At 50.1% G+C, this 26,016-nt stretch overlaps 1 protein-coding gene and 1 long non-coding RNA gene across 2 annotated transcripts; one reads left to right on the top strand and one right to left on the bottom strand.

The window, feature by feature from the left end:
• Window positions 1-629: 629 nt before the first annotated feature.
• Adra1d (adrenoceptor alpha 1D) lies at window positions 630-22,018 on the top strand. Its single transcript, XM_034495671.2, has 2 exons — window positions 630-1,898; window positions 15,480-22,018. The coding sequence occupies exons 1-2, from the start codon at window positions 830-832 to the stop codon at window positions 16,073-16,075; spliced, it is 1,665 nt and encodes a 554-aa protein (XP_034351562.1). The 5' UTR covers window positions 630-829; the 3' UTR covers window positions 16,076-22,018.
• Window positions 2,742-15,527, bottom strand: LOC143441432 (uncharacterized). The gene is made up of 4 exons (XR_013108816.1): window positions 15,388-15,527; window positions 8,699-8,858; window positions 6,968-7,034; window positions 2,742-5,027 (listed from the first exon to the last, which is right to left on the bottom strand). It is a non-coding gene; the product is annotated as an uncharacterized LOC143441432 (long non-coding RNA).
• Window positions 22,019-26,016: the final 3,998 nt, after the last annotated feature.

The following is a 26,016-nucleotide window of genomic DNA, read 5'->3' as shown; positions in this document are numbered from 1 at the left end:
CTACCACTGAGATCTTGGGCTGGACAGGCCCACTAGAGAAAAGAGAAGGGGCATCAGACAACATCCAGAAGACAACATCTCAAGAGGCAGTGTTTTACCATCCAGCGCTGAACCCACAGTTCCTGGGCTCTTGCTGCTCCCTGGCGGCAGAAGCCGGGAGCCCGAAGCCCTGGGGAAATCGCACCTTGTATGCTCTGCTAGGGCAAGGGCAAGCAGAGAGTGACCGCAAGTCTAGAGAGAGGAAGGGAGGCTGCGAGACGCGCTGGGGCAAAGGCTGGAGTACAGGAGAGCTGAGGAAAGGAGGACAAGGGGACAGCTAGGTCGGAGGACGGTCGTGAGCACCGGCGAGGACCCGCGCAGCCTCTGGACGCACGGAGCCCCTTCGCTGGCCCGCAGCTAACGCTCGCGCCGGCCGCCCCCTCCTCCCTCCCGGCCGCCCCTCCTCCGTCCCGCCCCCGCGCGGAGTCCCCAGCGCTGCAGAGGCCGCCGCCCGCACTGCCGCTCCCGGAGCCGCGGCTCGCCGGGACACGCTTGGAGAGGGGAGCACGGAGCCAGCCCCGGCCCTTCTTTCCTTGTGACTCCGCAGCCACCATCAGAGCCCGTTCCCTAACGCCCACTTTCCCATTGGGACCTTCACTGCCCGGTGGCCTCCGCCCCGCTCTCCCTGCAGCACCGCTCCCCTGCGGCCCCTCTGCCGCGGGAACTTGGGCAGGACCGACGGGACCGGCGCACGGGGCTGGCTCGGGCGCTGCGGCGATGCCCGCGGGCTCCCTCCCCTCCACTTGCTCGCCCTGTGCCTGGGCTCGGGCCCCGACGGCTGCGCCGTGAGATGACTTTCCGCGACATCCTGAGCGTCACTTTCGAGGGACCCCGGTCAAGCAGTAGCACTGGGGGCTCCGGCGGGGGCGGCGGAGCTGGCACGGTTGGCCCCGAGGGTCCGGCAGTGGGCGGCGTGCCGGGTGCCACAGGCGGCGGCGAGGACAACCAGAGCTCCACGGCAGAACCGGGGGCCGCGGCAAGCGGCGAGGTGAATGGCTCGGCGGCCGTCGGGGGGCTAGTGGTGAGTGCGCAGGGCGTGGGAGTGGGTGTCTTCCTAGCGGCCTTCATCCTCACCGCTGTGGCGGGCAACCTGCTCGTCATCCTCTCGGTGGCCTGCAACCGCCACCTGCAGACGGTCACCAACTATTTCATCGTGAACCTGGCTGTGGCTGACCTGTTATTGAGTGCAGCTGTGTTGCCCTTCTCAGCCACTATGGAGGTTCTAGGCTTCTGGGCCTTTGGCAGGACCTTCTGCGACGTATGGGCCGCGGTGGACGTGCTGTGCTGCACTGCCTCCATCCTTAGCCTCTGCACCATCTCTGTGGACCGGTACGTGGGTGTGCGCCACTCGCTCAAGTACCCAGCCATTATGACAGAGCGCAAGGCCGCTGCCATTCTGGCTCTGCTTTGGGCGGTGGCCCTGGTGGTATCTGTGGGACCGCTACTAGGTTGGAAGGAGCCAGTACCCCCGGATGAGCGTTGCTGCGGCATCACCGAGGAGGTGGGCTATGCAATCTTCTCTTCCGTATGCTCCTTCTACCTCCCCATGGCCGTGATCGTGGTCATGTACTGCCGCGTGTACGTGGTCGCGCGCAGCACCACGCGCAGCCTCGAGGCGGGCATCAAGAGGGAGCCCGGCAAGGCCTCTGAGGTGGTTCTGAGGATCCACTGTCGTGGCGCAGCCACTAGCGCCAAAGGAAACCCGGGGACACAGAGTACCAAGGGCCACACCTTGCGCAGCTCGCTCTCCGTAAGGCTGCTCAAGTTTTCCCGCGAGAAAAAGGCTGCCAAGACGTTGGCCATCGTCGTGGGTGTCTTCGTCCTGTGCTGGTTCCCTTTCTTCTTCGTCCTGCCTCTGGGTGAGTGATTCCCTCACATTAGACCCTTCCCCTCTAGCAAGTTCTTTCCTAGACGGTTTAGATGACCCACAACTATGGAAGTTTATCAATGTCCTGGTCGCTTACTGTTGGAGAGAGAGTAAGGGGTTCTTGATAGTAATGTGTTTTTCCTTTTACAGGCTTCTCATTCTTTCTTACCCTTTGTAGCCATTACAAACCTTGGTCTTGCTTTAGTTTCTTGGAAATCTGGGCAAATATCAGCCTGTCTTATGTGACCAGCAGTGTGTACGATCCCTGTGTACACCCATCTCCGGAAATAGATATATTGTGCATGAGCCCACATGCATGCATTCATTCACTAGCAGCAGACACCAGAAGCTGCTTTCTCCAGTAGGCATCCATTCAGTTGGCCCCTGGATCTGGTATCTGGGAGAGCCCTGTGGGCTTTCCCTTCTGAAATCTTTTCTTGAAGGGGTTGGAGGAGGGGACTGTGGGGATGGGAAGAACAGAATGGGAAGTCCGTCAAGTGGACAGTTACTATTGTTTATAGTCATTTACAGAGTGAACCAGTTCCCTTACAAGGGCTCTGCAGTCCTGGGGGAAGTACAACCATTCTCAAAGGATTCTTCCCACCTCTCTGAAGGCCCTCGAGCAGGGCCCAAAGGCCTGAACCAGCTTGGAGAGGAGAAAGAGGCAGCATGTCGAAGGTTCTTTGCTCTGAGTCACTTTGCTCTTGGCTGCAACCTCTCCCGGTGCAACCAGGATCTCGCCTCCCTTTCCCCTCTCTGGCTGCTTGTACCTGAGACTAAGACTAACACGGGGAAGAAATAATGGTCTCCCTCCTGATCCCCTGCAAGCCTCACACACACACACACACACACACACACACACACACACACACACACACAGCAGCCATAGTGACTTTTGTATATCGTAACTCGGTTGTATAACCCTTCTACAAATCCCTGTATATTTTCATACTACTCGGGAACAAAATCCAAACTTCTTTCCATAGTCTACAGAAGGTAGCCCTCAAGTTTATTATTGTCCATACAGAAACAGGTCACTATTAGTATTTACGGTAAGACCATGGGTGTGAACTGCAGGAATTCCCAACAGATGTCCTCCCCATCTGAAGAGGACTATTCCCGGAAGGGCTGCCTCTCTCTGCCCTGCCCTGCCCTGACCCTCAATGGGTTAGTTCCTTGCCAAGTCTGTTACCTATCTCTGGTCTTCTCTTTGCTTGTCTCAGTCTGGACTGCTCCCAGACCTCTTACCTAACTCCCAATCTATGGGTCTCTGCTTAAATGCCCCTTTGGCTTGTGTTTCCCTCACTGGCTTTTCAGCTTTTCCTTCCAGCTGTATCGTCACTGAACCCAGAACACCCAGAACGGTGCCTGGCATATGGGGAGCTATATTGTTCTTCATTGGGGCACAGGCCCTGGTGTCAGGCAGCTTGAGCTCAAATTCCAGCTCTGTCTCTCACTAGCTATACAGCCTTGGGCCTCTGTTTCTTCATCTTTAGGTGAGGATGGTGATGGTGATGGTGATGACAATCCTGACCTCAACAAGTTTTGTAAGAGCCAGTGAAGTGTTAGCATGAATGTAAGTGAGACATACATGAATGTCATACACTGACACCACCACCCCCCAACTCAGGAAAAGGAATAAATCCCCCACTTGAAAAAATCATCCAGCCAACTTTGGGACTGGAGAATGTGACAGCAGTGACATTGGAGGAGGGGAAAGATGTTGCATGACCTGTGTGCTCTCCCTCTCCATCTCCCTCCAAGGCCATCCCCCACAGTCCTGCCCTGGCAGGACTTGTTTAAAGCCTTTGGAACTTGTTTAAAGGCTCCTTATTCCTCTACCTGTGTGTGTGTCTTAGCTCACCCCAGTCCCCACAGGGAATGCTCAGCCTGGGTAGAAAATACCACCTACCTTTTTTACATTTTCCTTTAATTCTTTTAAAAATAATTTTTTATGTTATAGAATAAAGCACAAATGAGGGGGAAACTAATATAATAAGTGCCCATGGGCCTATGGTCACCCACTCTGAGCATGTGCTGACCTGGCCATATCTACCTTCTATCCCCTCTCCTTGCTGCTTTCACAGAATAGATGACAGCTGAACTCAGTGCCCCCCTTCCTCCTCCACCTCCCCAGAGAGGATGCTGACATTTACTGCTCCAATGCATGGCTGACGCTCAGACGACATGCATGTCTGATGCTTGGACAACATGCACAGCTGATGCTCGGACCGCAGGCATCTGCATTCACTTCAAACTGCAGCACTGTTCCGTGTGTCTCGATCTGTACCAATAGCACCCCCTGTGCATCTCATTCTTCCATCTGAGTTTTTCATCCAACATTATGTCCTTGAGATTCATGCAGTGTGGGGCCATTATTGGAGCATTTGAAAGTACTGCATGGTGTGTCGATCCAGTCTCCTCCTGAAGATTAGGCTGTTCTCCTCTTTCGTGGTTAAAATCAACATAGCCAAAGAATGCTACTGTTTTCTGAGGCCCAGCTCACATGTTCTCATCTTCCAGGAAATCATCTCTAAATCTCTGTGACTCTTGCCCCTTGCTGGCATGCACTGCTCTTTCTCTGTTCCTGTATTTCTGCTGTTCCTCCCGCATGCTATGGGAGCCTTAAAGATGTCTAAATCTGGCTCCAAGAAGGGATTGCATGGATGTATGAATATGCAAAGCTATTAAGCTGTGTGTTCTAGGATGTGCATGCCAACTCAAACTCCTGGCAGAGTTGGCAATAATGAGCAAACAGGACAGATGCCAAGCAAAGAAGCAGAATATTCCACTCTGCCCTATGTGGTTTGGAGGGCAAAGAGGAGGGCAGAGGCTGCTGTGGGAGAGAGTGGCCTGGAGGTTGTTGAGGCAGGAAGGGGGCCAGGAGGCATGGACGTGCCCAAGGCTTGTGAGGGAAGATGTGTCCTTGAAAGAACATTCTGAGCTGTAGCACTTTGTGAGGAATATGGCCTTCAAGGGGACAATGTGTCTTACCTTGGAGGTGCTAGGATAAAGGCTTGAGGGGATTTGAGCAGAGAGGTTTGGGATGCGGGCACTTGCAGGAGCATGGGGTATAGTCTCCCAGGAAGATAGCAGCAGAAGGATGGAAGCCAGGGAGCACCTATTTAGAAAGAACCAAACAGAAGTCAAGAAAGACAGCTTCGAGAGGAAAGGGTACAGCTGCACAGGTGGGAAGCCTTCAGGTCCATAAGAGTGTTCCAGCTGCGACAAGCACCAGACACAGATGCACTGGGAAAGCACCATGTGTGTCTACAAGGGCCATGGCTATACCACACGGCCACTCTCTGGGAGCCACAGTGCTCCCATTCACACATTTGTGTTCTAGAGACCCAGCAGCAATGCAGGTGTGGCTGGTGAGCAGAGACAACAAATGTGGGGTAGCTGGAGCCCGAGGGGGAAGTCTGGAATCCCAGACGATGCTTTAACTGAGAGCTGTAGACTGTGACCTACCAGCCCCACCAGGCCAGCTGGTCATAGCAGATGTAACCTCAGCACTGAGGACGCTGAAGCTGTCTGCCTAGTGAGACCTCGTCCCCTCCAAAAAGAGCAGTGAGGTATTGGTCAAGCAAATATCCTGCAAAGAGGGGCCAACAACAGTTTTACTGAATTGTGAGGCCTCCTGAGGACAGATGCCAGGTACACACAATCATAAACGTCCCAGATAAGCAATGGGTCATCTTATTACCTCACTTATGTCTGCCTCACTCTCCCCATGCAAAATAAGCATAGGGCATATATTCCACAGAGGGAGGCAGAGGGAACTTAACAGGAACCTTAGACACCATCTGTCTGGTACTACATACAGCTCCAGGCAGAACAGGAAGGGAGCTTTCGGTGCCACTGCTGTGTGTGCACACTGGCAACCCTTGCCCCAGTGAATGGCCACTGCCTTCTTGCTGTGTGTCTGTTCCAAGCATGGCAGTGCACACGTGCGTGCGAGTGCGAGTACACACACACACACACACACACACACACACACACATGTGACAGGGCTGAACTGGGTAGTGCTTCCTGTTCACTGACAGAGGCATTCCAAGTCAGACTGGAAAGAATGCAGACATAACCTACATGGAAAAAAAAGAGCTCTTGATAGCCCTGCCAAGGACAGACACATTTCCTCTGGTCCTAAGCAAGCTGGCACAGGGCTATGTGCCATGAAGAACATCATAAAAAGCTATATAAATGGACCCTGGTTACAAGCAGCCCAAACTTTGGTGTGTATGGGCAAGGGTAGCAGTCAGAGCCACTACCTAGGACTTCTCTGAAAATTTTCAAGATGGAGGATGGCTAGCATAGGGTTACACTGCCAGGACGGAACTGCCACCTGATCAAAGCTGTTGTCCCTGGGACATGTGGTGCATGGGTCTGCTCACCCTCAGCCATCTAAGGTAGGGGTTTGGTTAGACATAAGGCAGCCTTTCCTATATACCCATTATGCCAAAGGGAGCCAGGGAACAGGGACCACATCCTCTGGTAAGCACCAGTTGCAGGAGAGCATCTGTTATCTTCAGGGAGCCTTTGGGGGGGGTCACACCTGTCCTCAGAGTCTTCAAGGCTCTATGATCTATATGGCAAGTGCCCCTCAGTGAGGCCCAGAAGTAGGGCTGCCCTGGAAACCTCCACATACAGGACCCCGCCTCACCTCTTGCCTTCTGGTGGCACTGACAGATCCTAGCTTTTCATTTCCGTCTCTCTGGTTCTTTACTAAGCATCACTGGCTTCTGAGGCTATTTTATTTTTTTTGCAGTGATGAGGACTGAACCCTAAGAGATGTGCTCCACCACTGAATGACACCCCTGGACCCCATTGCTAGCCTCTCAATGCCACCACCCAGGGCAGCTTCAGAGGCTCTGGCAGAAATCCACACAGTCATCTAAACTCATGAACCCCTTCCGCCATCTGGGAGCCATAACTGGGCCTCTCTTTCATAGCCTGTCCCCATGGTACAGAGAATATCTCTGACCCTCAGACATAGTTCATTGCTTGCCCCAGTGCTGTCAGCATTCAGTGTGTATCAGTGTGAAGGCTGAGGAGTCTTACCTGATAGCACAGAAGAGTGGTGGTGTTGGTGAGATACCCAGGCTTGACAGACCTGGAATGAGCAGTTCTGTGAGAAAACATATCCAGAGATGAAGCCCAGACAGGAGAACGGAGAAATAAACAATTTATTCATAGACTAGTCTTCTCTACAGCAAGGAAAAATAACAAGTGAATTTTATGGACATTCTACCGGGCACAGTTAACCAGATCGGGAACATAGTGTGCACTATATGATTTTATGTGTAAGGCATTCAAAAAACAGGCAAAATCCAATCAGAGTGATAATTTAAAAAAAAAAATCGGAATAGTGCTGTGTGGAATGGGAACAATGAGTGCCAACTGGAAGCGAGTTCTAGAACTTTCTGTGGTGCTGGAAATGTTCTGTATCTTTCTTGCTCAGAGACAGATGCAAGTGTCATCATCGTGTTATATATTTAAGGCATACACACTTATATTAGTGCATGCAAATCCAAAACCCTGGTCTATGTCAGTGTGGCACCTTACACAGAGTAGGTGCTCAGCAAATTTGTGCAGCTCGGGGAAGTGATAGAGCCCGTGCTTTGCATATCCTGTGTTCCAAGGGTCTGGAGGGCTAGAACAGCATCGTAGCTTATTCTATTTCCCTTTATTTTATCGGAGTATTGTGGCGTTCATTGTTTGTTTTATACTAAAATCATAAGTGTGCCCACAATATTCTTAACTACAGGGACAGTGTGGTACAGCTGGTCCCTAGCACCTGTCATCTTATCAGACTCAAGCTTTAACAGCTCCTGTTGAGAAACTGAGGACCCACAAGAGACATCCATTTGAATCCATCCATTGAATTCAGACATCCTGTATTCAAGGCATTTTCTAGCATAATGGCAGCGCTGTGGCTGGGGAGAGGGGCATCAGTGCTGTTGCATGAGGAACCTCTGAGAAGCCTTTGGGATCCACATGTGCCCTTGCTTTCCAGGCGATTGCGAGTTTCAGGCTCGGCTGGTATTTTTCCGGCCCCAGGCCTGGCATTCACTGTTTCTCTTTTATGGGGAGATGACAATTAACAAGCTACAGCGGGAGCTCTCAGCTGCTGACTGGCACTGGCATCTCATTTACCGTCAGCTCTGGTCCAGGTTCAGGGTCAGGACAGAACTAAGAAATGCAATACTTTCAGGAAACCCAGAAACAGTTATCATACCTAAATATTAGGGTCACAAACTGTCTCCGCACTCTCGTTCCTGATCTAGTCGTCGGAGTGGCACCATTGCGCTGAGTCTGGTCTGTGATGGCACCTCGCCCTCCAGACTAGATTGACTTTCCCTCTCTCCGGGCCCTGTTGGAGTCCCTGTGCCCACCTTGCTCCTCCCACTTGTCACAGTGTGTCTGTGTGAGTCCACCAGTTCTGTCCTCCATCCTTGGCTCGCTCATTATGTTGAGTTCAGCTTCAGCTTGGTCTCACCTCCCTGTCTCTAACTGTGCCTCCATTACTGAGAGCCAGCCAATCCCATGCCTCCCATTCCTGAGAGCCAGCCAATCCCATGCCTCCCATTCCTGAGAGCCAGCAAATCCCATGATTCCCATTTCTGAGAGCCAGCCAATCCCATGCCTCCCATTCCTGAGAGCCAGCCAATCCCATGCCTCCCATTCCCGAGAGCTAGCCAATCCCATGCCTCCCATTCCTGAGAGCCAGCCAATCCCATGACTTAGCACTTCGTTTGCTCTGAGCACCTTTAACTCTTTCCCATCACTTACATCCTGTGAGTCTCTAGTCCAGAATTGGGCCCTCCATTCTCCCAGGTTGTACAGTGGTATACTGATTAATGCATTCTCGTTGGCTCTGGGAAAGACTGATTGGTACCATCTGCCCATTCCTGTAGTGTAAATATTCTCATCGTAGCCAATTGTCGTGTTACTGAAAAACACCAATGCCCAGGTTATAAGATTCTTGGGAATAGAACAGTCAGCTTTAAGAGCCAGTACAAATCATTCAGCTGAGCATGCCAAAGAGTTATCAATACTACTTAGCTCTCTGCCCAGGGACAGCCTCAGGGTGTCCTCGGGAGCCTTTGTCGGTTCCCTTCAGCTCTAATTCTCCTAAGTTCTTTCCTTTCTAATTCTAGTTCTTTCCTTCTAGTAGAAGAAACTGCTTCTGCCAGTTTCTGCCAGGCTTCTGTATCTTCTGTCTCCCTTCATACATGTAGCACCTAGACCTACCTAGAGCTGTCTTAAGATATGCGCCCTCCACCCCCACATGATTACTTCCTTTGCTCTACCCTACCATCTCACTGGTATCTTTCTTCCCTTATTGCTACTTGTAAAATATCCCTTGTCACTTTCTAAAGAATATTCTGATATTGGTCCTCCTCCTCCAGCCAGCAATGTCTCAGCCCACTCAGGGCTAGCTTCTCTCCCCCGAGGCACATAACTGCCTATGGCCCCGTCACCAGTGGCAACCCAGTAGTCACACTCCAGGGTGCTTGCCAGTCCTTTCATCCTCTCCTGTTGTGTCAGCCTTGCCTCTTGGACACTCAGCATTCCTTGGGTGTTATCCTGCATGCACGCTTCTCTGGTGGTACCCTCAGCCTCCCTAGGGGGCTCTTCTTCCCCCTCCAACGGATCTCCATTTAACTTCAGGTCCACATTCCAGGCCTTCAGAGCATATGAATTTCCTGTCTCGATGTAACAAATGGTCACTGACTTAGTGGCTTTAAACAATGAATCATCTTCTGAGGTTAAAGGTCAAAAGTCCTCAAATCAAGGTCCTGGCAGGGCTGTCTCCCTAGAGGATGTAGGGAAAAGATGTCAGCTGACCTTCTGCAGTCTCAAAGACAACTCTGGTCCCTCCTCCTTGCATGAGTTCTGTAGTGTCCGCCATCACATCACCCCTGATTCTCACCCCCTGCTGGAACCCTTGTGACTTCCTTGTGCCAGTCTGACTTAATTGCAACAGCCATGAAAGGTCTGGCCATGGGGAGGGAGGGGGGGCCTCACTCCATCTGCACTCTCACACCCTGACACTACCCTCCCTCCCTGGGCTCACCTTTCTACTCTCCAGCCTGCTGTTTACTGTCTTCCCACATGGCAAGTGGCATCTCGGCACCCTCAGGATCCCACAGCCTGTGCATCAGCCTCACTCCCTCTTCCACCCCACTCTACCCACCGAGCATGTCTCCCTCAGCCTGTCTCAGCCCGTTGTCCCATTCCCACCACCCCGCCCAAACAAATGAGCCAAATATCACCCGTGTCCTCTGTGCTGACTGCTGCCAGCCTTCCTAGCAGGAGCTGACCCTCCTCACAATGCCACGAGGTCAATGCTGCTGTGCGTGTGAGAAAATTGACAAGGAGGCTGAATAATGTGACCAAAGTTCCCAGCTCCCTTGGTGTAAGGTCTAGCATTGGAACCCAGGCACTTTGGCCCCAGAGTCCCTGTTATTGCTTTTCCTGAATGAGAGACTGGGTTGGGCCAAGGTAAAATGTCAGCCGGTAGCCATATTTTGAGCTTTAAACATCACCCAGCCCCTCAGACCCTTCACAAATCACCCTGGCTCTGTGCCAGATGTCCTACACTTGCTGATCATGAGGAAGACCTGAGCGTGGTCATAGAGCATAGCTTCTTCTTGGGTAGCCTGGGCTCTGACAGACCAAAGAAACCGCATGGTTCTTGAGTTAAGCCCTGAGTAGTGGATGATTTGCCTTCCCCACTTTGCCAGTGCCAAAACAGAACAGATGTTGGCCCTGTGCTTGGGCAGTGTCCAGGTTGCTCACTGCAGGGACACCTGCCCATGGTGACCACTTCCAGGAGGAACCTTCTGTCCTAAGCAGAAGTTTCTCCCTTGCACAAACCCGGGAGCACTCTCAGTGTTGTCCAGAGAGGCTTCTTCTTGGAGCCAGTCCAGACTCACTGAGCACAGGGGCCACTGGGCAGACCTGCAGACTCTGTCATTCAACATGTATGAGGCCACAGATTGGAGAAGGGGAGACCTGTAAGGGGGAAAAGAACAGGACCAGAGTGGGAACATAAAGAGATAGGCAGTGGGGAGGGGTGAGAAGAGAGCATGATAAATGGTGGGACCCAGCACACACCTACAGGAGGCCAGAGACTGAGAGCCTGGGCTCCACATCCATCATGAACTCTGAAAGCTGCCCTACCATGCATGTCCTATGTCCCTCAACCCATTATAGAGGCCAGGGTTCTCTGCCAGCTCTGGAGAGCCCAACTGTCCTGAAGCAGGCAATCCTGGAGCGCAGAAGAACATCAGGTCCATTCCAGATCTATCTCAAACAAGAAGACTGCCAGTGACCCTTCACCTCAGTGCCCTCAATATGCCCATCTGTGTCCCCTTAATCTCTATGGGGTACAGATCTTTCTTACCTAGGCTGCTTCTTCCTGACAGCCCTCCATGATTGTTTTCAAGTGGTTTTTTTTTTTTTTTTTCATTCTTCCCCTTCCCTCCCTCTCCTCTACAGCCATCTGAACTTCCTGGATTTTCCTCCACACTATGAGGTATTCTTGCTGCCTCAGGACCTTTGCTCATGCTCTTTCCTTTACCCAGAATTCATTTCCCCAAGATGAACGTCTAGCTCCCTCCTTATCAGGTCCCCTTTACAGGTCCTCAGTTCAAGTACTTTATCAGAGACATCTGTCTGGCTGTAAGGGACAGAAGCCAGAGTCTCTTGAGGAGGAGAGACTGTGAGCACCAGTGTAAGAGCCACCAAATGACCAGGTGGAAGGTAGGGAGCATCTAGGGTTTGTGTTCCTTCTCTCCTGACCTTGCTGGTGGGAAGAGGCATGAGTATCAGAAGATGGTGGGTTTTACCTCCTTGGATCTCTCAGCCAAAGGACTAGCATGCTCTCAACAGAGGTCAGTAGTGAAGGGAGTGCAAAAAGCAGGGGGTTGGGGGGACACAGATTGATACTTCATGGCCAGTCACAACTTATGCTCAGAGCTGGCTGTGAGTTCTGACAACCTGCCAAGGACATGCTCCTTTCTGGGGATGCCAGAAGAGACTGTTAATCACAGAGCCTGCCCCTCGGCCTCAGAGCTGTCCATCCTCCCCAGGGCTTGGCCTATTTGCTCGTGTCACTCTGTCTTTCCCCAGATCCCAGGAGCTCCTCCTCAGCCCGCCTTTCTGCTCCCTGAAAGATAACACTGGCCTGGGATAAACCAGGCTAAAAGGAGCCCCTGCCTTCATTGGCCCAGTGTGTGCCAGGCTGGGCCAGCCAGCACCTTTACCTGCTGACCAGACAGATGCTTTCATGACCAGCAGTGTCCACATTGCAGGACACTAAGCTAGATCTCTTACACCACATTGGTGTTAGCTTTGCAGGCTCCGTGACAAATCCTAAGACAGCTTACTGAAAAGGGGAGAGCTTTCTTTTGGGGCATTATTTGGAGGCTGCAGTCTAATTGGCTGGCCCATCATTTGGGGGCAGGTGGTGGGGCAGCATGTCATGGCGAAGTGAGTGGCTAGAAAACAGAAGAGGAGTCACACACCCCTAGTGGCCTAAATCTTCTAGCTAGTCCCTACTTCTTAAAGGTTCCTCCACCTCCCAGTAGCTGCATGGACTGGGGGACCACAGTTTCTGGGAAACTAGCAACCCTCATCCAGGACTTGTGGGAAGGCAGGCGGGTGCAACCAAGCCAGTTGGATGGAAACTGAGCAGGGGTGTGCATGAGGGGCTAGAGGGAGGCCCAAGTAGGAGGACCCCCTTGTGTCTTCCCTCACCCCACACATATCATGAAACAGGAAGGGACACGCCTACACCCCTTCAGACCCAAGATCCTTGCAAAGTGTGTGAGCTTCGGAGAAAGCATGGAGAAGGGGGGAGGGATACAGGGAGATGGAGGTGAAGCACTCCAGGCAGAAGTGACAACAAAAATGTCTCCCAGAACCTGCTGCCCATGATGCAGAACCATGTCTGCCATCTGCAGCAAAGAAGCCTGGATTTTCTAAGCTCGCAGTGGTTACAAAGAGAGTAAGAGCTGGTTGTGGCAGAGGCTGCGGGACCCATCCAGCTCCCTCAGACCTTCAGTTTACACAGGCTCACTCCTATGTGCCTGCCTGCATCTCTTACCACAGGAATGTTAGGTACCCACATCCCTCCCCACTGGTGTGGAGACCCAGAGAGCCCCTTTGGGGTTAAGCCTCAGTTTCCCACATTAGCAACTGACTTCCTAGCATCCCTCCACCTGTGTCAGCAGCTACCCAAGGTGTTTTCCTCTCAGGCTAAAGGCTTACACTCGAACCCTGTCTCGGAGCTTGCTTCTGAGAGAACTCAAAATAAGTCAGACCTCAAGGGAAGCAGAAGGCAACTGTTGGGGCTGGAAAGCTGCCTTTGAATCTCAGCCCCTTCGGGTGTGAGAAATTCCCTGTTCCAGAAAGACTCTGCACAAGTCAGTTGTGCATAAATTAAAGTATCAATGTTTGCAGTAAGACTGGAACAACACTAAAACATGTCATGTTGTCCATAGATCTGAATAAATCCAGGCTGGCAACAGCTACTGGACAACATAGTCCACTGATGTGTCAGCCACAGCTAAACAGAAAAGATGCAGTCTGAGTCAGAATGGTATTTCCAGCATTTGGCCTGACTTTGCAGCCATTGAGGGATGCTATTCTTGAGGGCAATCTTCCTGCAGGACAGGGTCCTTCAGGCATTTTCCAGGGACTGCCTAACCCTTCTCCCAGGGGAAATGACTTACTGAGCCCTGGTACCCATGACCCCACCGTATTTCAGCTACTGTTTCTGACCACTCTCTAGATATAGACAGTAGGTCCTTTCCCAAGTCTGTGATACCTCTCTGAAAAGCCACAGAATGGGGGAGGGGTAAGTAGATACTAGGGGTGAGTGAGTGGGTGGGTGGGTTGTTTGGTCAGTTGGTTTGCTTGGAGTCCTGGGAATTGAACCTGAGGCTCTCGAATGCTGCATGAGTTCTCTAGTACTAATCTGATACCTCTAGCCCAACACATTTAGATTAAAATCCTGCGAAGCACTGAGCCCTGAAATTTATGAATCCCATCCAGAGAAGCATCATTGTCTCCAGTTCACAGAAAAGAAAGTGAGACTTTCAGTGGCCAAGTAGCTTGCCAAGGGCAGCATGTGCAAGTTTTAAATGGCTGGGCTGTGTGGTTCTGGCCTCTCCTTCCACCATCTCTTAGCGTCAGGAACTGTTTCTCCACGTAGGTAGTAGGTGATATGCAAGGGCCTCTGCCTTATTTGGGGAAATCAAGGGCAAAGAGAAAATGCCATGATTTGTCAAAGAATGCCATGCTTAGCCTTCTCCGTTTCTCGGATACTACAGGCTTTGTCTAGAATGAAGCCTTTGCTGAGGATGAGGCCCGTGAGAAGGTGGCCTCTGGACTGTAGCTTTGCACTCAGTCCCTTTTCTCTCAGAATGGCTTCCTTAGGGTCCATATTGGGGGTACAAATGGAGATATTTGTGGAAGACAAGGTCTTAGTGCCCATTTGCACTTGTCTGGTATTCTGTTCCCCCACCTAAAACCATCTCAGCTTTTCTTCAATACTTTCCCAGGGACAGCCCTACAGGGCTACATTTTGACAGCCATGGGTATTGTGCTCTTGAAGCTTAATTCTAGATTGTGTCTCTCACCTGCTTGAAAATACCCAGGGCTCCTAACTGCCCACAGAAGGAAAGCTATGCCTTCACTCAAGGCCCTTCAGTATGGAGCCTAGATGAGATGTGTTGAGTTCATGCTACAGGATAGCCACAGGATACAGGATAGTTCCGTGCCTGTCCTGTCCTGTCTGAGTCTGAGATGGTTGGAAGCTGTTGCTGAGCCTACGAGCAGTCCTGTGCCCCACTGGTAGTCACACTGTCACCCAGAGCCAGCACCACGTTTCATGACTCCTCCACAGTACACAGCATTGGACAAACCTGTCCCTTTCTGTACTTAGGCAGCACACTACAGAGTGTCATAACATGCTATACAAAAGATTGCAAATGGACTCATTTCCTGGAAAAGGTTGTCAAAATATTTTTACATGAGACTTGTAGCAGAATTGTGCTTCCACATCGACATCTTAAAGAACAAGACCTGCTGGTGTCTTCTAGAGACTGCCCTCAGCAGAGAGACTGCCACACAGGCAGCAGTATCTAGGCTCCACAGCAAAGATTTCTGTCAGTCTCTCGGAGGTTATTGTAGTCACCCGGCTCATAAGCCTGGCAGATGACAGCCTCTGCCTCATCTTGGGGAACGTTTAGGGACATTGCTTCCAACTTTGGAGCTCAGGACACACGCAGTCTCCAGTTTCTACACGAAACTGGTTGCAAGTTGTTTGTGGTCTCTTTCTGGTTGGAATTTGTTGCCTGTGCCCAAATAGTTTTCTATCAGGTCGGACTCGGGAAAAGAAGAAGATGGTTCTTTTTTTCCCCCATCTACGTTAATAGAGACACTCCCGTCCCCTTGATAGCACCTACCTCGTGACTCAGCTTCTGAGGTCGGCAGCAGTCCTTTGTCAACCTCCCTCCTAACCCCATCAGTTAACTACCCTGCTCTCTGTTCCCTGCAGGCTCTCTGTTCCCTCAGCTGAAACCATCAGAGGGCGTCTTCAAGGTTATCTTCTGGCTGGGCTACTTCAATAGCTGTGTGAATCCGCTAATCTACCCCTGCTCCAGTCGCGAATTCAAGCGCGCCTTTCTCCGCCTCCTGCGCTGCCAATGTCGCCGCCGTCGCCGCCGCCTCTGGCGAGTCTATGGCCACCACTGGCGAGCCTCGACCGGCGACCCGCGCTCCGACTGCGCCCCCAGCCCTCGCATCGCGCCCCCTGGGGCCCCCCTAGCCCTCACTGCACACCCGGGCCCGGGCTCCGCAGACACGCCAGAGGCTCAGGCTTCGGTCTCCAGTAGTCGAAAACCAGCCTCCGCCCTCCTGGATTGGAGGCTGCTCGGGCCGCTACAGAGACCCACGACCCAGCTGCGTGCGAAGATGTCCAGCCTGTCCCATAAGATTCGCTCTGGGGGAGCGCGGCGCGCGGAGACTGCGTGCGCCCTGCGCTCAGAGGTAGAAGCAGTGTCCCTAAATGTTCCCCAAGATGGGGCAGAGGCTGTCATCTGCCAGGCTTGTGAGCCGGGCGACTACAGCAACCTCCGGGAGACTGACATTTAAGGACCGAAACTCAGGCTGGGAGAGGTGCTGGGGCCAGGGGTGGGGTGCTTTGTGGGATATTGCCTTCGGATCCAAGACTACCAGGGTGGTTGCTCCATCTCACCCCAGAGCAACCGGAGCTGGACCTGGGGTCGGAGCACTTTGAAGGTGGTGAGTTATGGTGCCGCCTGCTGGACATAATTGTCCAGAGCTCTTCCTGAAAGGGAAGGTCTGCAGAATTCGCCCTTCTCATCCACTCTAGGAAACTGCTTGGTCAGCTCCTGATGTCTAGGCAGAAGACTTGAGGTATGGCTTCTCCCCTTGGGGAGGAAGAGGTACAAATTCTTGTTTTGCTGCTCCCAAACAAAAGACAGTTTCTACTCCTTACTGCCACCTGGAGGAAGTCAACGGACCAACCGTAGGACCTGCCAAACAGCAAACTTTGGTGGCATATTGGATGCTTGCCATACAAATCTGTTGTTTTTCCCTCCCTGGGCCCGCTGCCCACTTCCCCACACTCCTAACTGTATGTACCCCTCACCATCGCCCCTCCCCGGGGTCTTACTGTTTACACTGTGTACATAGTTCATTGTGCCTGTCTGTGCCCATCACTTCTCACTGGGATTCCAGGCTGCCGACAGGGGAGAGCCTTATTTATCATTCTGAAACCTATTTATTGGTAAGAGTACTTATATTTTGTTCAGACTGTGCAAACTGTCCATCTTTGGCCTGTAATGCATATAGAACCTCCTCCTTCTGAAATCCTTAGACCATCACAGGACAGTCAATGTTCAGCTTGCTAGCTTGTGAAGGGAGGGGCACATAGGTCAGAAACATTTTTTTGGGCACTGGTTCTCTCTTTTATTCATGGGGTCACTACTGTCCTTTGGTTCTTTTAGCAAGACTAAAGGATTTCGGAGCCTTGTTGGCTTTTAAGAGTCACATAAGCACAGACTTTCTATCAGCCCCCCCCCTCCCCCAGATGTATCTGTGATGCCCTGAGGGCCTGGAGGAGCATAGTGGCTCCATCATGCAAGTGACAAAACATCACAGGGGATGTCCACTCACAAGCCTGTGAATGGCGAGAAAAGCCATACTTAGCTGTGGTAGAGACATACATCCCAAGGGTCATTCCAATTAATCTCTGAAAAGAAAATATCAACCACACGTATCTAACCTGCATGGGACTGATAACTGTGAACAATCATCCCTCAGAAGGACAGCTTTCCAAACAAAAACCTGAAACTGGAAGAACCAGTGACTGGCACCAACAAGGATCAGTGTTGTGAACCAAAAGTTTCTGTCCCTCACTAAGGAGGTGGTCTGCCTGAAGTCCAAACCTTTCACGCTAACTTTACAAGATCAAAAAGGAAGGGTAGCAGGGACTGGAAGGAGATGGTTTACAAAGTGAATCTGGGGTCTGAGTTTTCAAAGCTGGCCTTCCCTAAGCATCCAGGTACAGAGAAGTGGTTATAGCAGGCACTGGGAGTGTGCTACCTACACCAACATAAGTGCCCCTTTGTATATACTGGCCTTCTGGAAGCTAGGGGACAGGCTTCTCACAGAGGAAGGATCCATGGGTCAAGTCAGAAATCAGTTTGTTGGTAGCCCCTGGTGTCAACTTACTGAGCATTGACCTCTGAGGTAGAAGAGAGCCAGGGTTTTTGAGGTCCCATCCAGTACAAGCACAGTAGTCATTTCATGGCCAGGCTTCAGCCCTATGCCCTGGGCACACTGCTGATGCTCACACCGGGAACTGAGTGTGAAGGAGGTGCAGAAGGCTGCAGAGCCCAGAGCAAGGGTCTCTTCAGCAGAGGCCTCCAGGGATCTTGTTTTTGTAGCTAATAAAGTATGGCTGCTGACCTCACTCCTGAATGACAGGATCTCAGCCGAGAGGAGTGGGTGGAATTGTGATGCCCTTGGGGTGGGCGGGAGATCACAAGTGACTTCAGGAAAAACAGGGAGAACGCACCATCTCTTGGGTCCCTGGGTCCTCCTACATCCTCTCAGCCCATCCTAGGAGTCTGAGTAGAAACTGTCCCTGACAGGTAAGACGAGGCCTTTGCCCTCAGGTGACCTTAAAGGATAGATAAGTCCTGAGGCATCTATGATGGGTGAAGGATGGTCCTATTAGATGTGACAAAGACTGAAGCAAGCTTTAAAGGACGAAGCGGTTTGTCTACGTCCCATCCCTGTCCTTAGCCTGCTTCCCACCCCAGGACACTGCCATCTACCCACTCACCTTTCCTTCCCACAGGCTTCCTGGGATGCTTTTGCAACTTGTCAGGGACCTCCAGTTTCTCTGAGCTCATCCCCCATGTTAATGACATCTAGCCTGGTGCCACCTCTTCTCTGATGTATGCAGTCTGCTGGAGCTGGCTGGTATCCATATTTATGCGTCACTCTCCTTTCTCCTCCTTCCCCCACAGACTCCCCTGTCTACCCTTAAGTGCTCCCCAGGGTTATATTCTTCTTCTCAACTCCCCACATAATCTCATCCACTTCACTTGTCAGTGATCACACATAAATGACGTCCAGGTCTTGATATCTTGAGCTCCAGATATGTGTTCAACCTCCTAGGTACTCCTCAAGGCCGTTTACTTCCCACAAAGCCCCCTGAGCATGCCCTGCCTCCTCCTCTCTCCAACATATTGGTTCGGCATTGTTCCAAGATCTCCCTCACAGATTCCCAGCTCTGAACAGGCACCAAGCACACTGCAGCTGCTCAGGTTGCTCACGCCCAGCCTGTCTACAGTTCGATGTGAGTCCTTATGTCCCCAAGAGCAGATATGTCCTACACATCTATGATAGCACATGATCCACATTCCAGTCATCCAACCCCACCCCCTCAGGCCTCCATCACCAACCAGTCCCTGGGTCCCTCCTGTTCCAGTCGCTGACAGGCCAAGGGGAAGTGTCTGAAACTTCCATCATCCTTCCTTGTATCAGTTCTGACTCCTTAGAGCCCCCCTTGACCCTGATTCTATTCCCATCTTTTTATACCCCCAGGGGACTACATGGTCACCGTCTGTCCGCTTGGAAAGAATTCTTTTTAGTTGGCCCCCGTCCTGCCCCGCTTCTTGTGGCTCCAGAGAAGTACAAATCCAGATGCTCCAAAAGGCTAAATCAGTCCTCAGCCTCTCGGCCTGGAAATAGCTCACAGAGAACCACATGGTGCAGACAGGGCCTTTTGAGAAGGAGCTTGGTGCTGCCCTCCAGTGGTCTGGGCTTCCTGTCTTCCCTTCCCCCATCGAGAAACTTAACCTCAAAAAGAACAAGGGAACTAAGAAATGTGACCTGGGCAGAGACCTACATTCTAAAGTGACTGGTTTGAAAGGACCCCCGGAAAACTGAAGGATACATTTGGAATGGAGATGAGGGACCTGGAGCTCAGGGGAGTGGCCATGGCAAGAGTGTGTGCCTTTCATGCATAAGGCCCTAGCTTCAATCCCCAGGATCAGAGGTGGGGAGTATCAATAAGGAGTCCGGAAATGGAGCCACACAAGCTGGGCTTTGAAAGACAAGGGTGGGAAGGAAGCACACATTGCAAGCATCGACCTGCACTGGAGCTGCTCTGTCTGCACAACTTTTCTTTTGCCACCCATTGGCTCCATCCGAGTTTACGTTCATTCCTTTCTACCCTTCCAGGAACCAAAGGAAAAGTCCCAGGTCCTTTTCTGTTCTTTTCATAACATGCCTTGACCAAATGGAGGTTTACTCTGTGTGCGTGCGTGCGTGCATGTGTGCGTGCGTGCGTGCGTGCGTGCGTGCGTACATTTGGAGGATAACTGGAGTTCTCTCCTTCCACCTCTTACATGGGTTTCAGGGGTCAGAATCACGTCCTTAGGCTCATGTAGCAAGCACATTTTCCCACTGAATCATCCTGTCACCTGAGAGTTCCTTTGCCTGAGAATGAATCAGAGAATCAGATTGGTCCCATTCATCCACTGAATGAAGCCAAAGAGGTCATGGGTCACTGGCCAGCTCACAGGTCAGCTAATATGAGGTCAAATTTAACAGCAGGCAAGGCAGATAGGAGTAGGAGGGTCACAGAGGACAAATGCCATCTGTACACCAGCATGGGAGAAGGGAGGGGTGCTCAGAGAGTGGGAGGAGCGGGTGGAAGATAGTGACATCTCTCAGCATGATGGATCAGCTAAGGAAACCGTGACTATGAAGGACACTGATCACCACCTGCGTAATCCATGGCATTACCTTTCTCCTGACAAGGGGTAAATGGGTTGCTGGAACTGCCACGCTTGTGCCATCTGCTTTATAGTCTTCATTGAGAGCTTTTCCCCTTTGTTGCCCTGTGTGTGACCAATGGCATGTTGTTCAAGGTTAAGACCAGAGAGGCTCTGAACTGAATAAAGCACAGCTGCTAGCACCTGTCTCCTGTCACCCAGCATTAACTGGCCCAGAGCCATACTTCCCCTACAGCTCTCACACAGGGCCTAAATGGCCAGAGGTAGGTCACATGACTGCCGTGCATGAAAGACTGGGAAAGTAGGCATGGTTAAAAGAAGGGGTCCAAAAATTCTGCCAGCCGAACTCAGCCTGCCACCTGACTCAGTACCACCCACAAATTAAAAATGGGGAAAAGTCAAACGAATACTATTTTACGGCGTTATGTGAACAGTGCCATCCAATATCTTCAGTTTTGCCTCTTGATTCACAAAACCTAAGTTTATTACCTTAACCTTTACAGGAAAGCCTACTAACCTCCATCTTAGGATAACATAAGGGAATCACTGATTGCTTCCTGGTAGAACACTGCTACCTGGATAGCAGTTTTACGCCTAGCAAGAAACCTCAGAAAAATCAGCCAGGCAGCCCTAGTTGTCTACAACACATTTCAAACTTGTATTCAGTTATTTAACCTTTTTATTGGTGTATATTCATTGTGTGCAGTGATGAGTTATTTAATCTTCAGATAGCATAAACTGAGAGTTAACCCCTCTCGTCAGTCCCGGGGACAAAGGAGTTATTCTGGAATGTATCTGCCTCAAGGATATTTTCTCAGCTTGGCCAAATTGTAAGACTTAGAAAGAGACCTGAGAAAACTGGAAACTAACCAGCCACCAATCTCAATGCCAAGATCTCAATGTCCCAACTATAGGACACAGGTCTGGAAGCTGGTCACATCAAGGCACTCACGGGAAGTGAAGTCTGTCAGCTCTGACTACCACCAAGTCCTAACGACTATAAGTCATTGACAGGAAGCCTAAATGAGTCCTGAAAGCATCATAGTAAATTTGCAGTCAGAGGCTGATGTTGTGGACCTGGGTCAATGCTCTACCGCCTAACAACACATCCTGCCTCTCTTCCCAAGCTACAGTCCTCTCCATCCCCCTGGATGCTTCCCTCTCTGTCTCCCATAATGCATCCTTCTCCATCCCACCCCAATGCTGAGTCCTTATAAGACTGACTTATGTTTCCTTCCCAACTCTTTCCTCTTGTTTTGTACCTGTAAGTTCATTGTGTGTGTCCCTAATGCCATCTGCCATAAGTCCATTTCAGAGTGGAACACTGAAAGATTTTTTTTTCTTTTTTCTTTTTTCTTTTTTTTTTTTTTTTTTTTTTTTTTTTTTGGTTTTTCGAGACAGGGTTTCTCTGTATAGCCTTGGCTGTCCTGGAACTCACTCTGTAGACCAGGCTGGCCTCGAACTCAGAAATCCGCCTGCCTCTGCCTCCCAAGTGCTGGGATTAAAGGTGTGCACCACCACCACCACCTGGCTGCTGAAAGATACTTTTAAGAGCTTTTATTTCTAAGTTTGTGGTCACCCTGGTAGACCAGCTTGTGTTTGTTGTGAACTCCACCTGCACAGGAGGGATCTTCATGCCTTCTGACACCCTTTGACCAGTCAGTGTTCTCTAACCAACAGCAAACAACCTAGGTGAGATCACTAAATAATGCATGCACCTGATAATATTTACTGAGCACCTGCCATATGCCAGGTAAGAATAAAACCACTTACAAGAAAAAAAAATCTCAGCCTCCATGGAATTCTTATTAAACAATATCTAGGGGACACATAATACACTAAATAAAACCTGTGGTAGGTTGCACAGGAATAAGCAAAGAGAATGCAATAGGAAGTGGTAGGGATGGGGAGATTACACCCTAGAACTCGGGAGAGCTCTCAGCAGATGGTGACCTGCAAGAACAGGTCTGAAGACATTAAAGAACTGAGCCTCGGGAGTCAGTGAAAGGAAGCATTGCAGTCAGAGGAGGCAGCTGGTGCTGAAGACCCCCAGACTCGGGAGCCCCTTCCTCAAGTCTCAGGAAATCACGACCACCCAAAAATCACAAGAAATCATACCTGGATGCAATCAGCAGAGGTTTGTTGGGGAGAGTTGGCTAGCCAAGGTCAAAACTGCTCATCCACACAGGAACAGAATTTTGACAAAAGGCCAGCAAGCTGAGGGGTCTTTTTTATAGCATGGGGTGGGGAAAGGAAGGAATTTTCGCATGGTTACACATGATTGGTTGCATTTTCGTGCGGTTACACAATTGGTTGTTTTACAAAATTTGAACATCAGCAGGCTGTAACACTGGGAAAACCTCAAGGGGGGGTAACCAAGAACAGTGGAACATTTCAGAGGAACCCACCCTAAATGATTTAGAGTCATGAAAATCACTCTACACACTCATTCTTCTCAAGAATGTAGTTTTTCCATGTCACTGTGCCCTACCCTGTCATTACCAACTATTTCAGGTTAACTATTTCTCACTTGCCATAGCCCCACCCTGAGGCTTGAGGAATGTTAATCCAGCAAGTGTCCTCTGATTCAGGGATAATGCCCTCTACCCGGAATGTGTCTCGGGGCAGTGAAAGCCTGAAATCTTACATCCAGTTCTGCTTTCTGGAACTTGCATTCTTTTACTCAGGTTTAGGGTAAAGAAAAAGCCTATATATATTTCATAAAATGGTCTTTATAATTTTTCACTCTACAGTGCCAAAAGTCATGACTCAGTAGGATGCCTGGCATGTCCAAAGATCACCTTACTCTATCCTGTGTCCAGGAGCCCTGGGTGCAATTAATAAGAAGCCCAGAGATACACTGTGGAATCTGGACCCACTTCTGATGATGGCTGTCCTTCCAGCAAGCAAATGTGGGACTAAGCAGGGACAGATAATATAGGTCAGATAATACTACATGACCCACTCACATGTATAACCAGGAGGTGGCAAGGTCACACCCAGAGGATAACTATGACCCTAACAAGGAGTCACAGGGTCACATCTGATTCTCTAACCCTGTCTTTAATTTATTGACTGTTCAGGGCCAGGCTTCTTGTCAGTGGCTCTAGGCCTCCTCTTTAGCTAGCCTTTCAAGTCAGCCTCCTAGGAAATTACTAGAACCCCCCAACACACAACACTCTCCCACAACCTGAGCCCCTCCAGACTCCCTCTCCCTCTTCAAAGGCTAGCCAGTCATGATCATCACCTTGAAACTGCCTTCTTTTACCACAGTGATCCTGTGTCACAGCTGAACACTGTGATATATTTACATATTATTCAGAAATAAGGCTGCTGTAGTCAGCAGATCCCGTTGAGGTGGCTCTTTTGACCTTGGCTAGGTTTATATGTCTCAGGGCTGGCTGTTCAGTGACCTAGGCCAAGCCTGGATAGTCTCCAGTAACACTAGAGTGAATTGTCTCTGTTCCACTTGCAACCTAACTCAGGCATGTTGTCACGGTGACCCCAGAAGTGCAGGAGCATAAGAAGAACATGCAAGGACTGTTGGGGCATGTTCACATCCACTTCATTCTCTTGTGTGAAGGTGAATGGCCAAACACAGATTCGTTTGTGAGGGCCTTTGTTTAAAAAAAAAAAAAAAAAAAAAAAAACAAAAACGGAAATTTATTTCTTTACAATTCACAGGGCAGAAATCCAAGCTCCATAAATCCGAGACATTGCTGGGTCACTGTCCTCTGTGGGGGTGGAGTTTAGACAGAATAATAACAATGGCAAAACACCACTGAAAGGGCTTTTTGAAATGGAGTCAAGAAGCCATCAATGTGGAACTTATTTAGGACTTAGGTGCTGGCTATGAACTCCAGTCATCTTTGCCGCTGGACCACAGGCTCCGACATTGTGTCCAGAGGCTCAAGATGTTCATCAAAAGGTTATCAGACTCTTGTTTTATAGGCCCTTCCCTCCTGTTTATCTTCTATCTTCTATCCTTTTCTTCTGTATCTCCTATCAGCCACATGGCCTTGTTCCGTCTCTACACTCACAATCTCACGATCTCACTCAGGATCTCACAAACGGTCTCCTTTTTCCCCCTCTGTGTTCTTCTGAACACTCATTCAGCTAGCTACACTCCTGACTTCCAAATTACAATTTGGACTCTCCTAAATAGTCGTTTTTCACTTTGAAAAGAGAGCACAAAGTCTTAACCGAATATTAACCCTTAACAAAACTGAAACAGTATATATTCCAAAAACCCACAACACTCTAGACATTGCCCCTTTTACAAGTAAACTCTGTAAGTTTTTAGGAAATAGATCGTCAACATTTTATAAGTATTTTCCCAACATCTATGAAAAGGACAAAATAATTTTTTTAAAGTCAATTTGTGACTATAAAAGGCAAAAATGTTTCTGAAGAAACATTTGCAAACAAAATTTTACAACACTAAAATGTATCATGGTTACTACGATAGAACACACAACTATTAGGACGCTCGCTGGCCTACTTGTAGCCGGCATCATCACCTGCCACCCCCACAGGCTTGGCTACCCATCCCAATAGCCACACAAGAGTTGAGTAGCAGTAACAAGCTGCGTGGGATCACGGAGCTTTAATCAACACAAGCTGAGCTGAACAGATAGGAGGGTCAGTTGACCCAAGTTCCTCTTCAGATACAGATGTGAGCTTTAAGTTTAGATAAAGTGAGAGCAAGGGAAGAAAGGTCTTTGAGAAATCCTCAGGGTGTGGTGAGCTGATCATTGTTTGTGTTCTGTCTGTCAAGGGCCTCAAAGAAGTCCTTATTGCTTGAGGTACCAAGTGAAAGTGATTGCAAGAACCCCAGGGTACAGCCTATCAGGGATAACGGCCCTTTTCTGAAGGGTTGTCTGTCTCTGAGGCTCTGCTGTTCCTAGAATCCAAGGTGACTTTGGGTTTAGGACACCCAGAGACTTTATGTGCCTTTGAGGGATAAGGAGCAGGGCATGTGGGCTGGTGAGATGGCTCAGTGGTTAAGAGCACTGACTGCTCTTCCAGAGGTCATGAGTTCAAATCCCAGCAACCACATGGTGGCTCACAACCATCCATTATGAGATCTGATGCCCTCATATGGGTGTCTGAAGACAGCTACAGTTTAATTAAATTAAATAAAAAAATTAAAAAAAAAAAAAAAAAAAAAAAAAAAAAAAAAAAAAGAGGAGCAGGGCATGCAAGGAGCTGACAGAGACGGTCCAGTTACCTTCATGCCTCAGCCATGAGGGAACTGAGCTAGGTTGCGTTGCTTGATAAATACTCCTGCAATGGTCAACATGCTGGCAGGCAGGTGACTCAGAATAAAGGTGACTGGTGCGAAACAAAGGTCTTCATGCCATTTGTAGGTCCTTATAGACCAAATAGCACGCTTCTTAACTGAGAAACTGGGACAGCAAGATGGGTCAGCGGGTGCTTGCCTCTCAGTTCTGGGTTTGATCCCCAGAAGTCATGTAGGGTTGGAAAGAAAACATTAACTACACAAAGTTGGTCTCTGATCTCCACGCCACGAACCATGGTGCATAAGATGCGCGCACACGCTCATGCACTGTTCTAGAAACAGCATAACGTCTAGTGAGGAATCACTCCACTTAAGGAGGAAGGAATGCTCCTTATATAAACGCAAGTAACAGTCGGCACCAACAGAAGATGGTGTTAGCTTATATATGCCTTAGGCTTCTGTATTTCATATAACTAGTCATCCTTATGGTCCTGGCCCCAGGGTATATGTTGAAC

The sequence above is a fragment of the Arvicanthis niloticus genome, chromosome 2 (assembly GCF_011762505.2).
Source record: "Arvicanthis niloticus isolate mArvNil1 chromosome 2, mArvNil1.pat.X, whole genome shotgun sequence".
Classification (NCBI taxonomy): domain Eukaryota; kingdom Metazoa; phylum Chordata; class Mammalia; order Rodentia; family Muridae; genus Arvicanthis; species Arvicanthis niloticus.
This window is presented reverse-complemented; position numbering and strand designations above follow the sequence as displayed.

Bases quoted from the DNA above. Each gene is read 5' to 3' on its own strand.
- Adra1d (XM_034495671.2), top strand. From the start codon at position 830: ATGACTTTCCGCGACATCCTGAGCGTCACTTTCGAGGGACCCCGGTCA. The intron at 1,899-15,479 runs GTGAGTGATTCC...TGTTCCCTGCAG, and splicing joins CTTCTTCGTCCTGCCTCTGG to GCTCTCTGTTCCCTCAGCTG.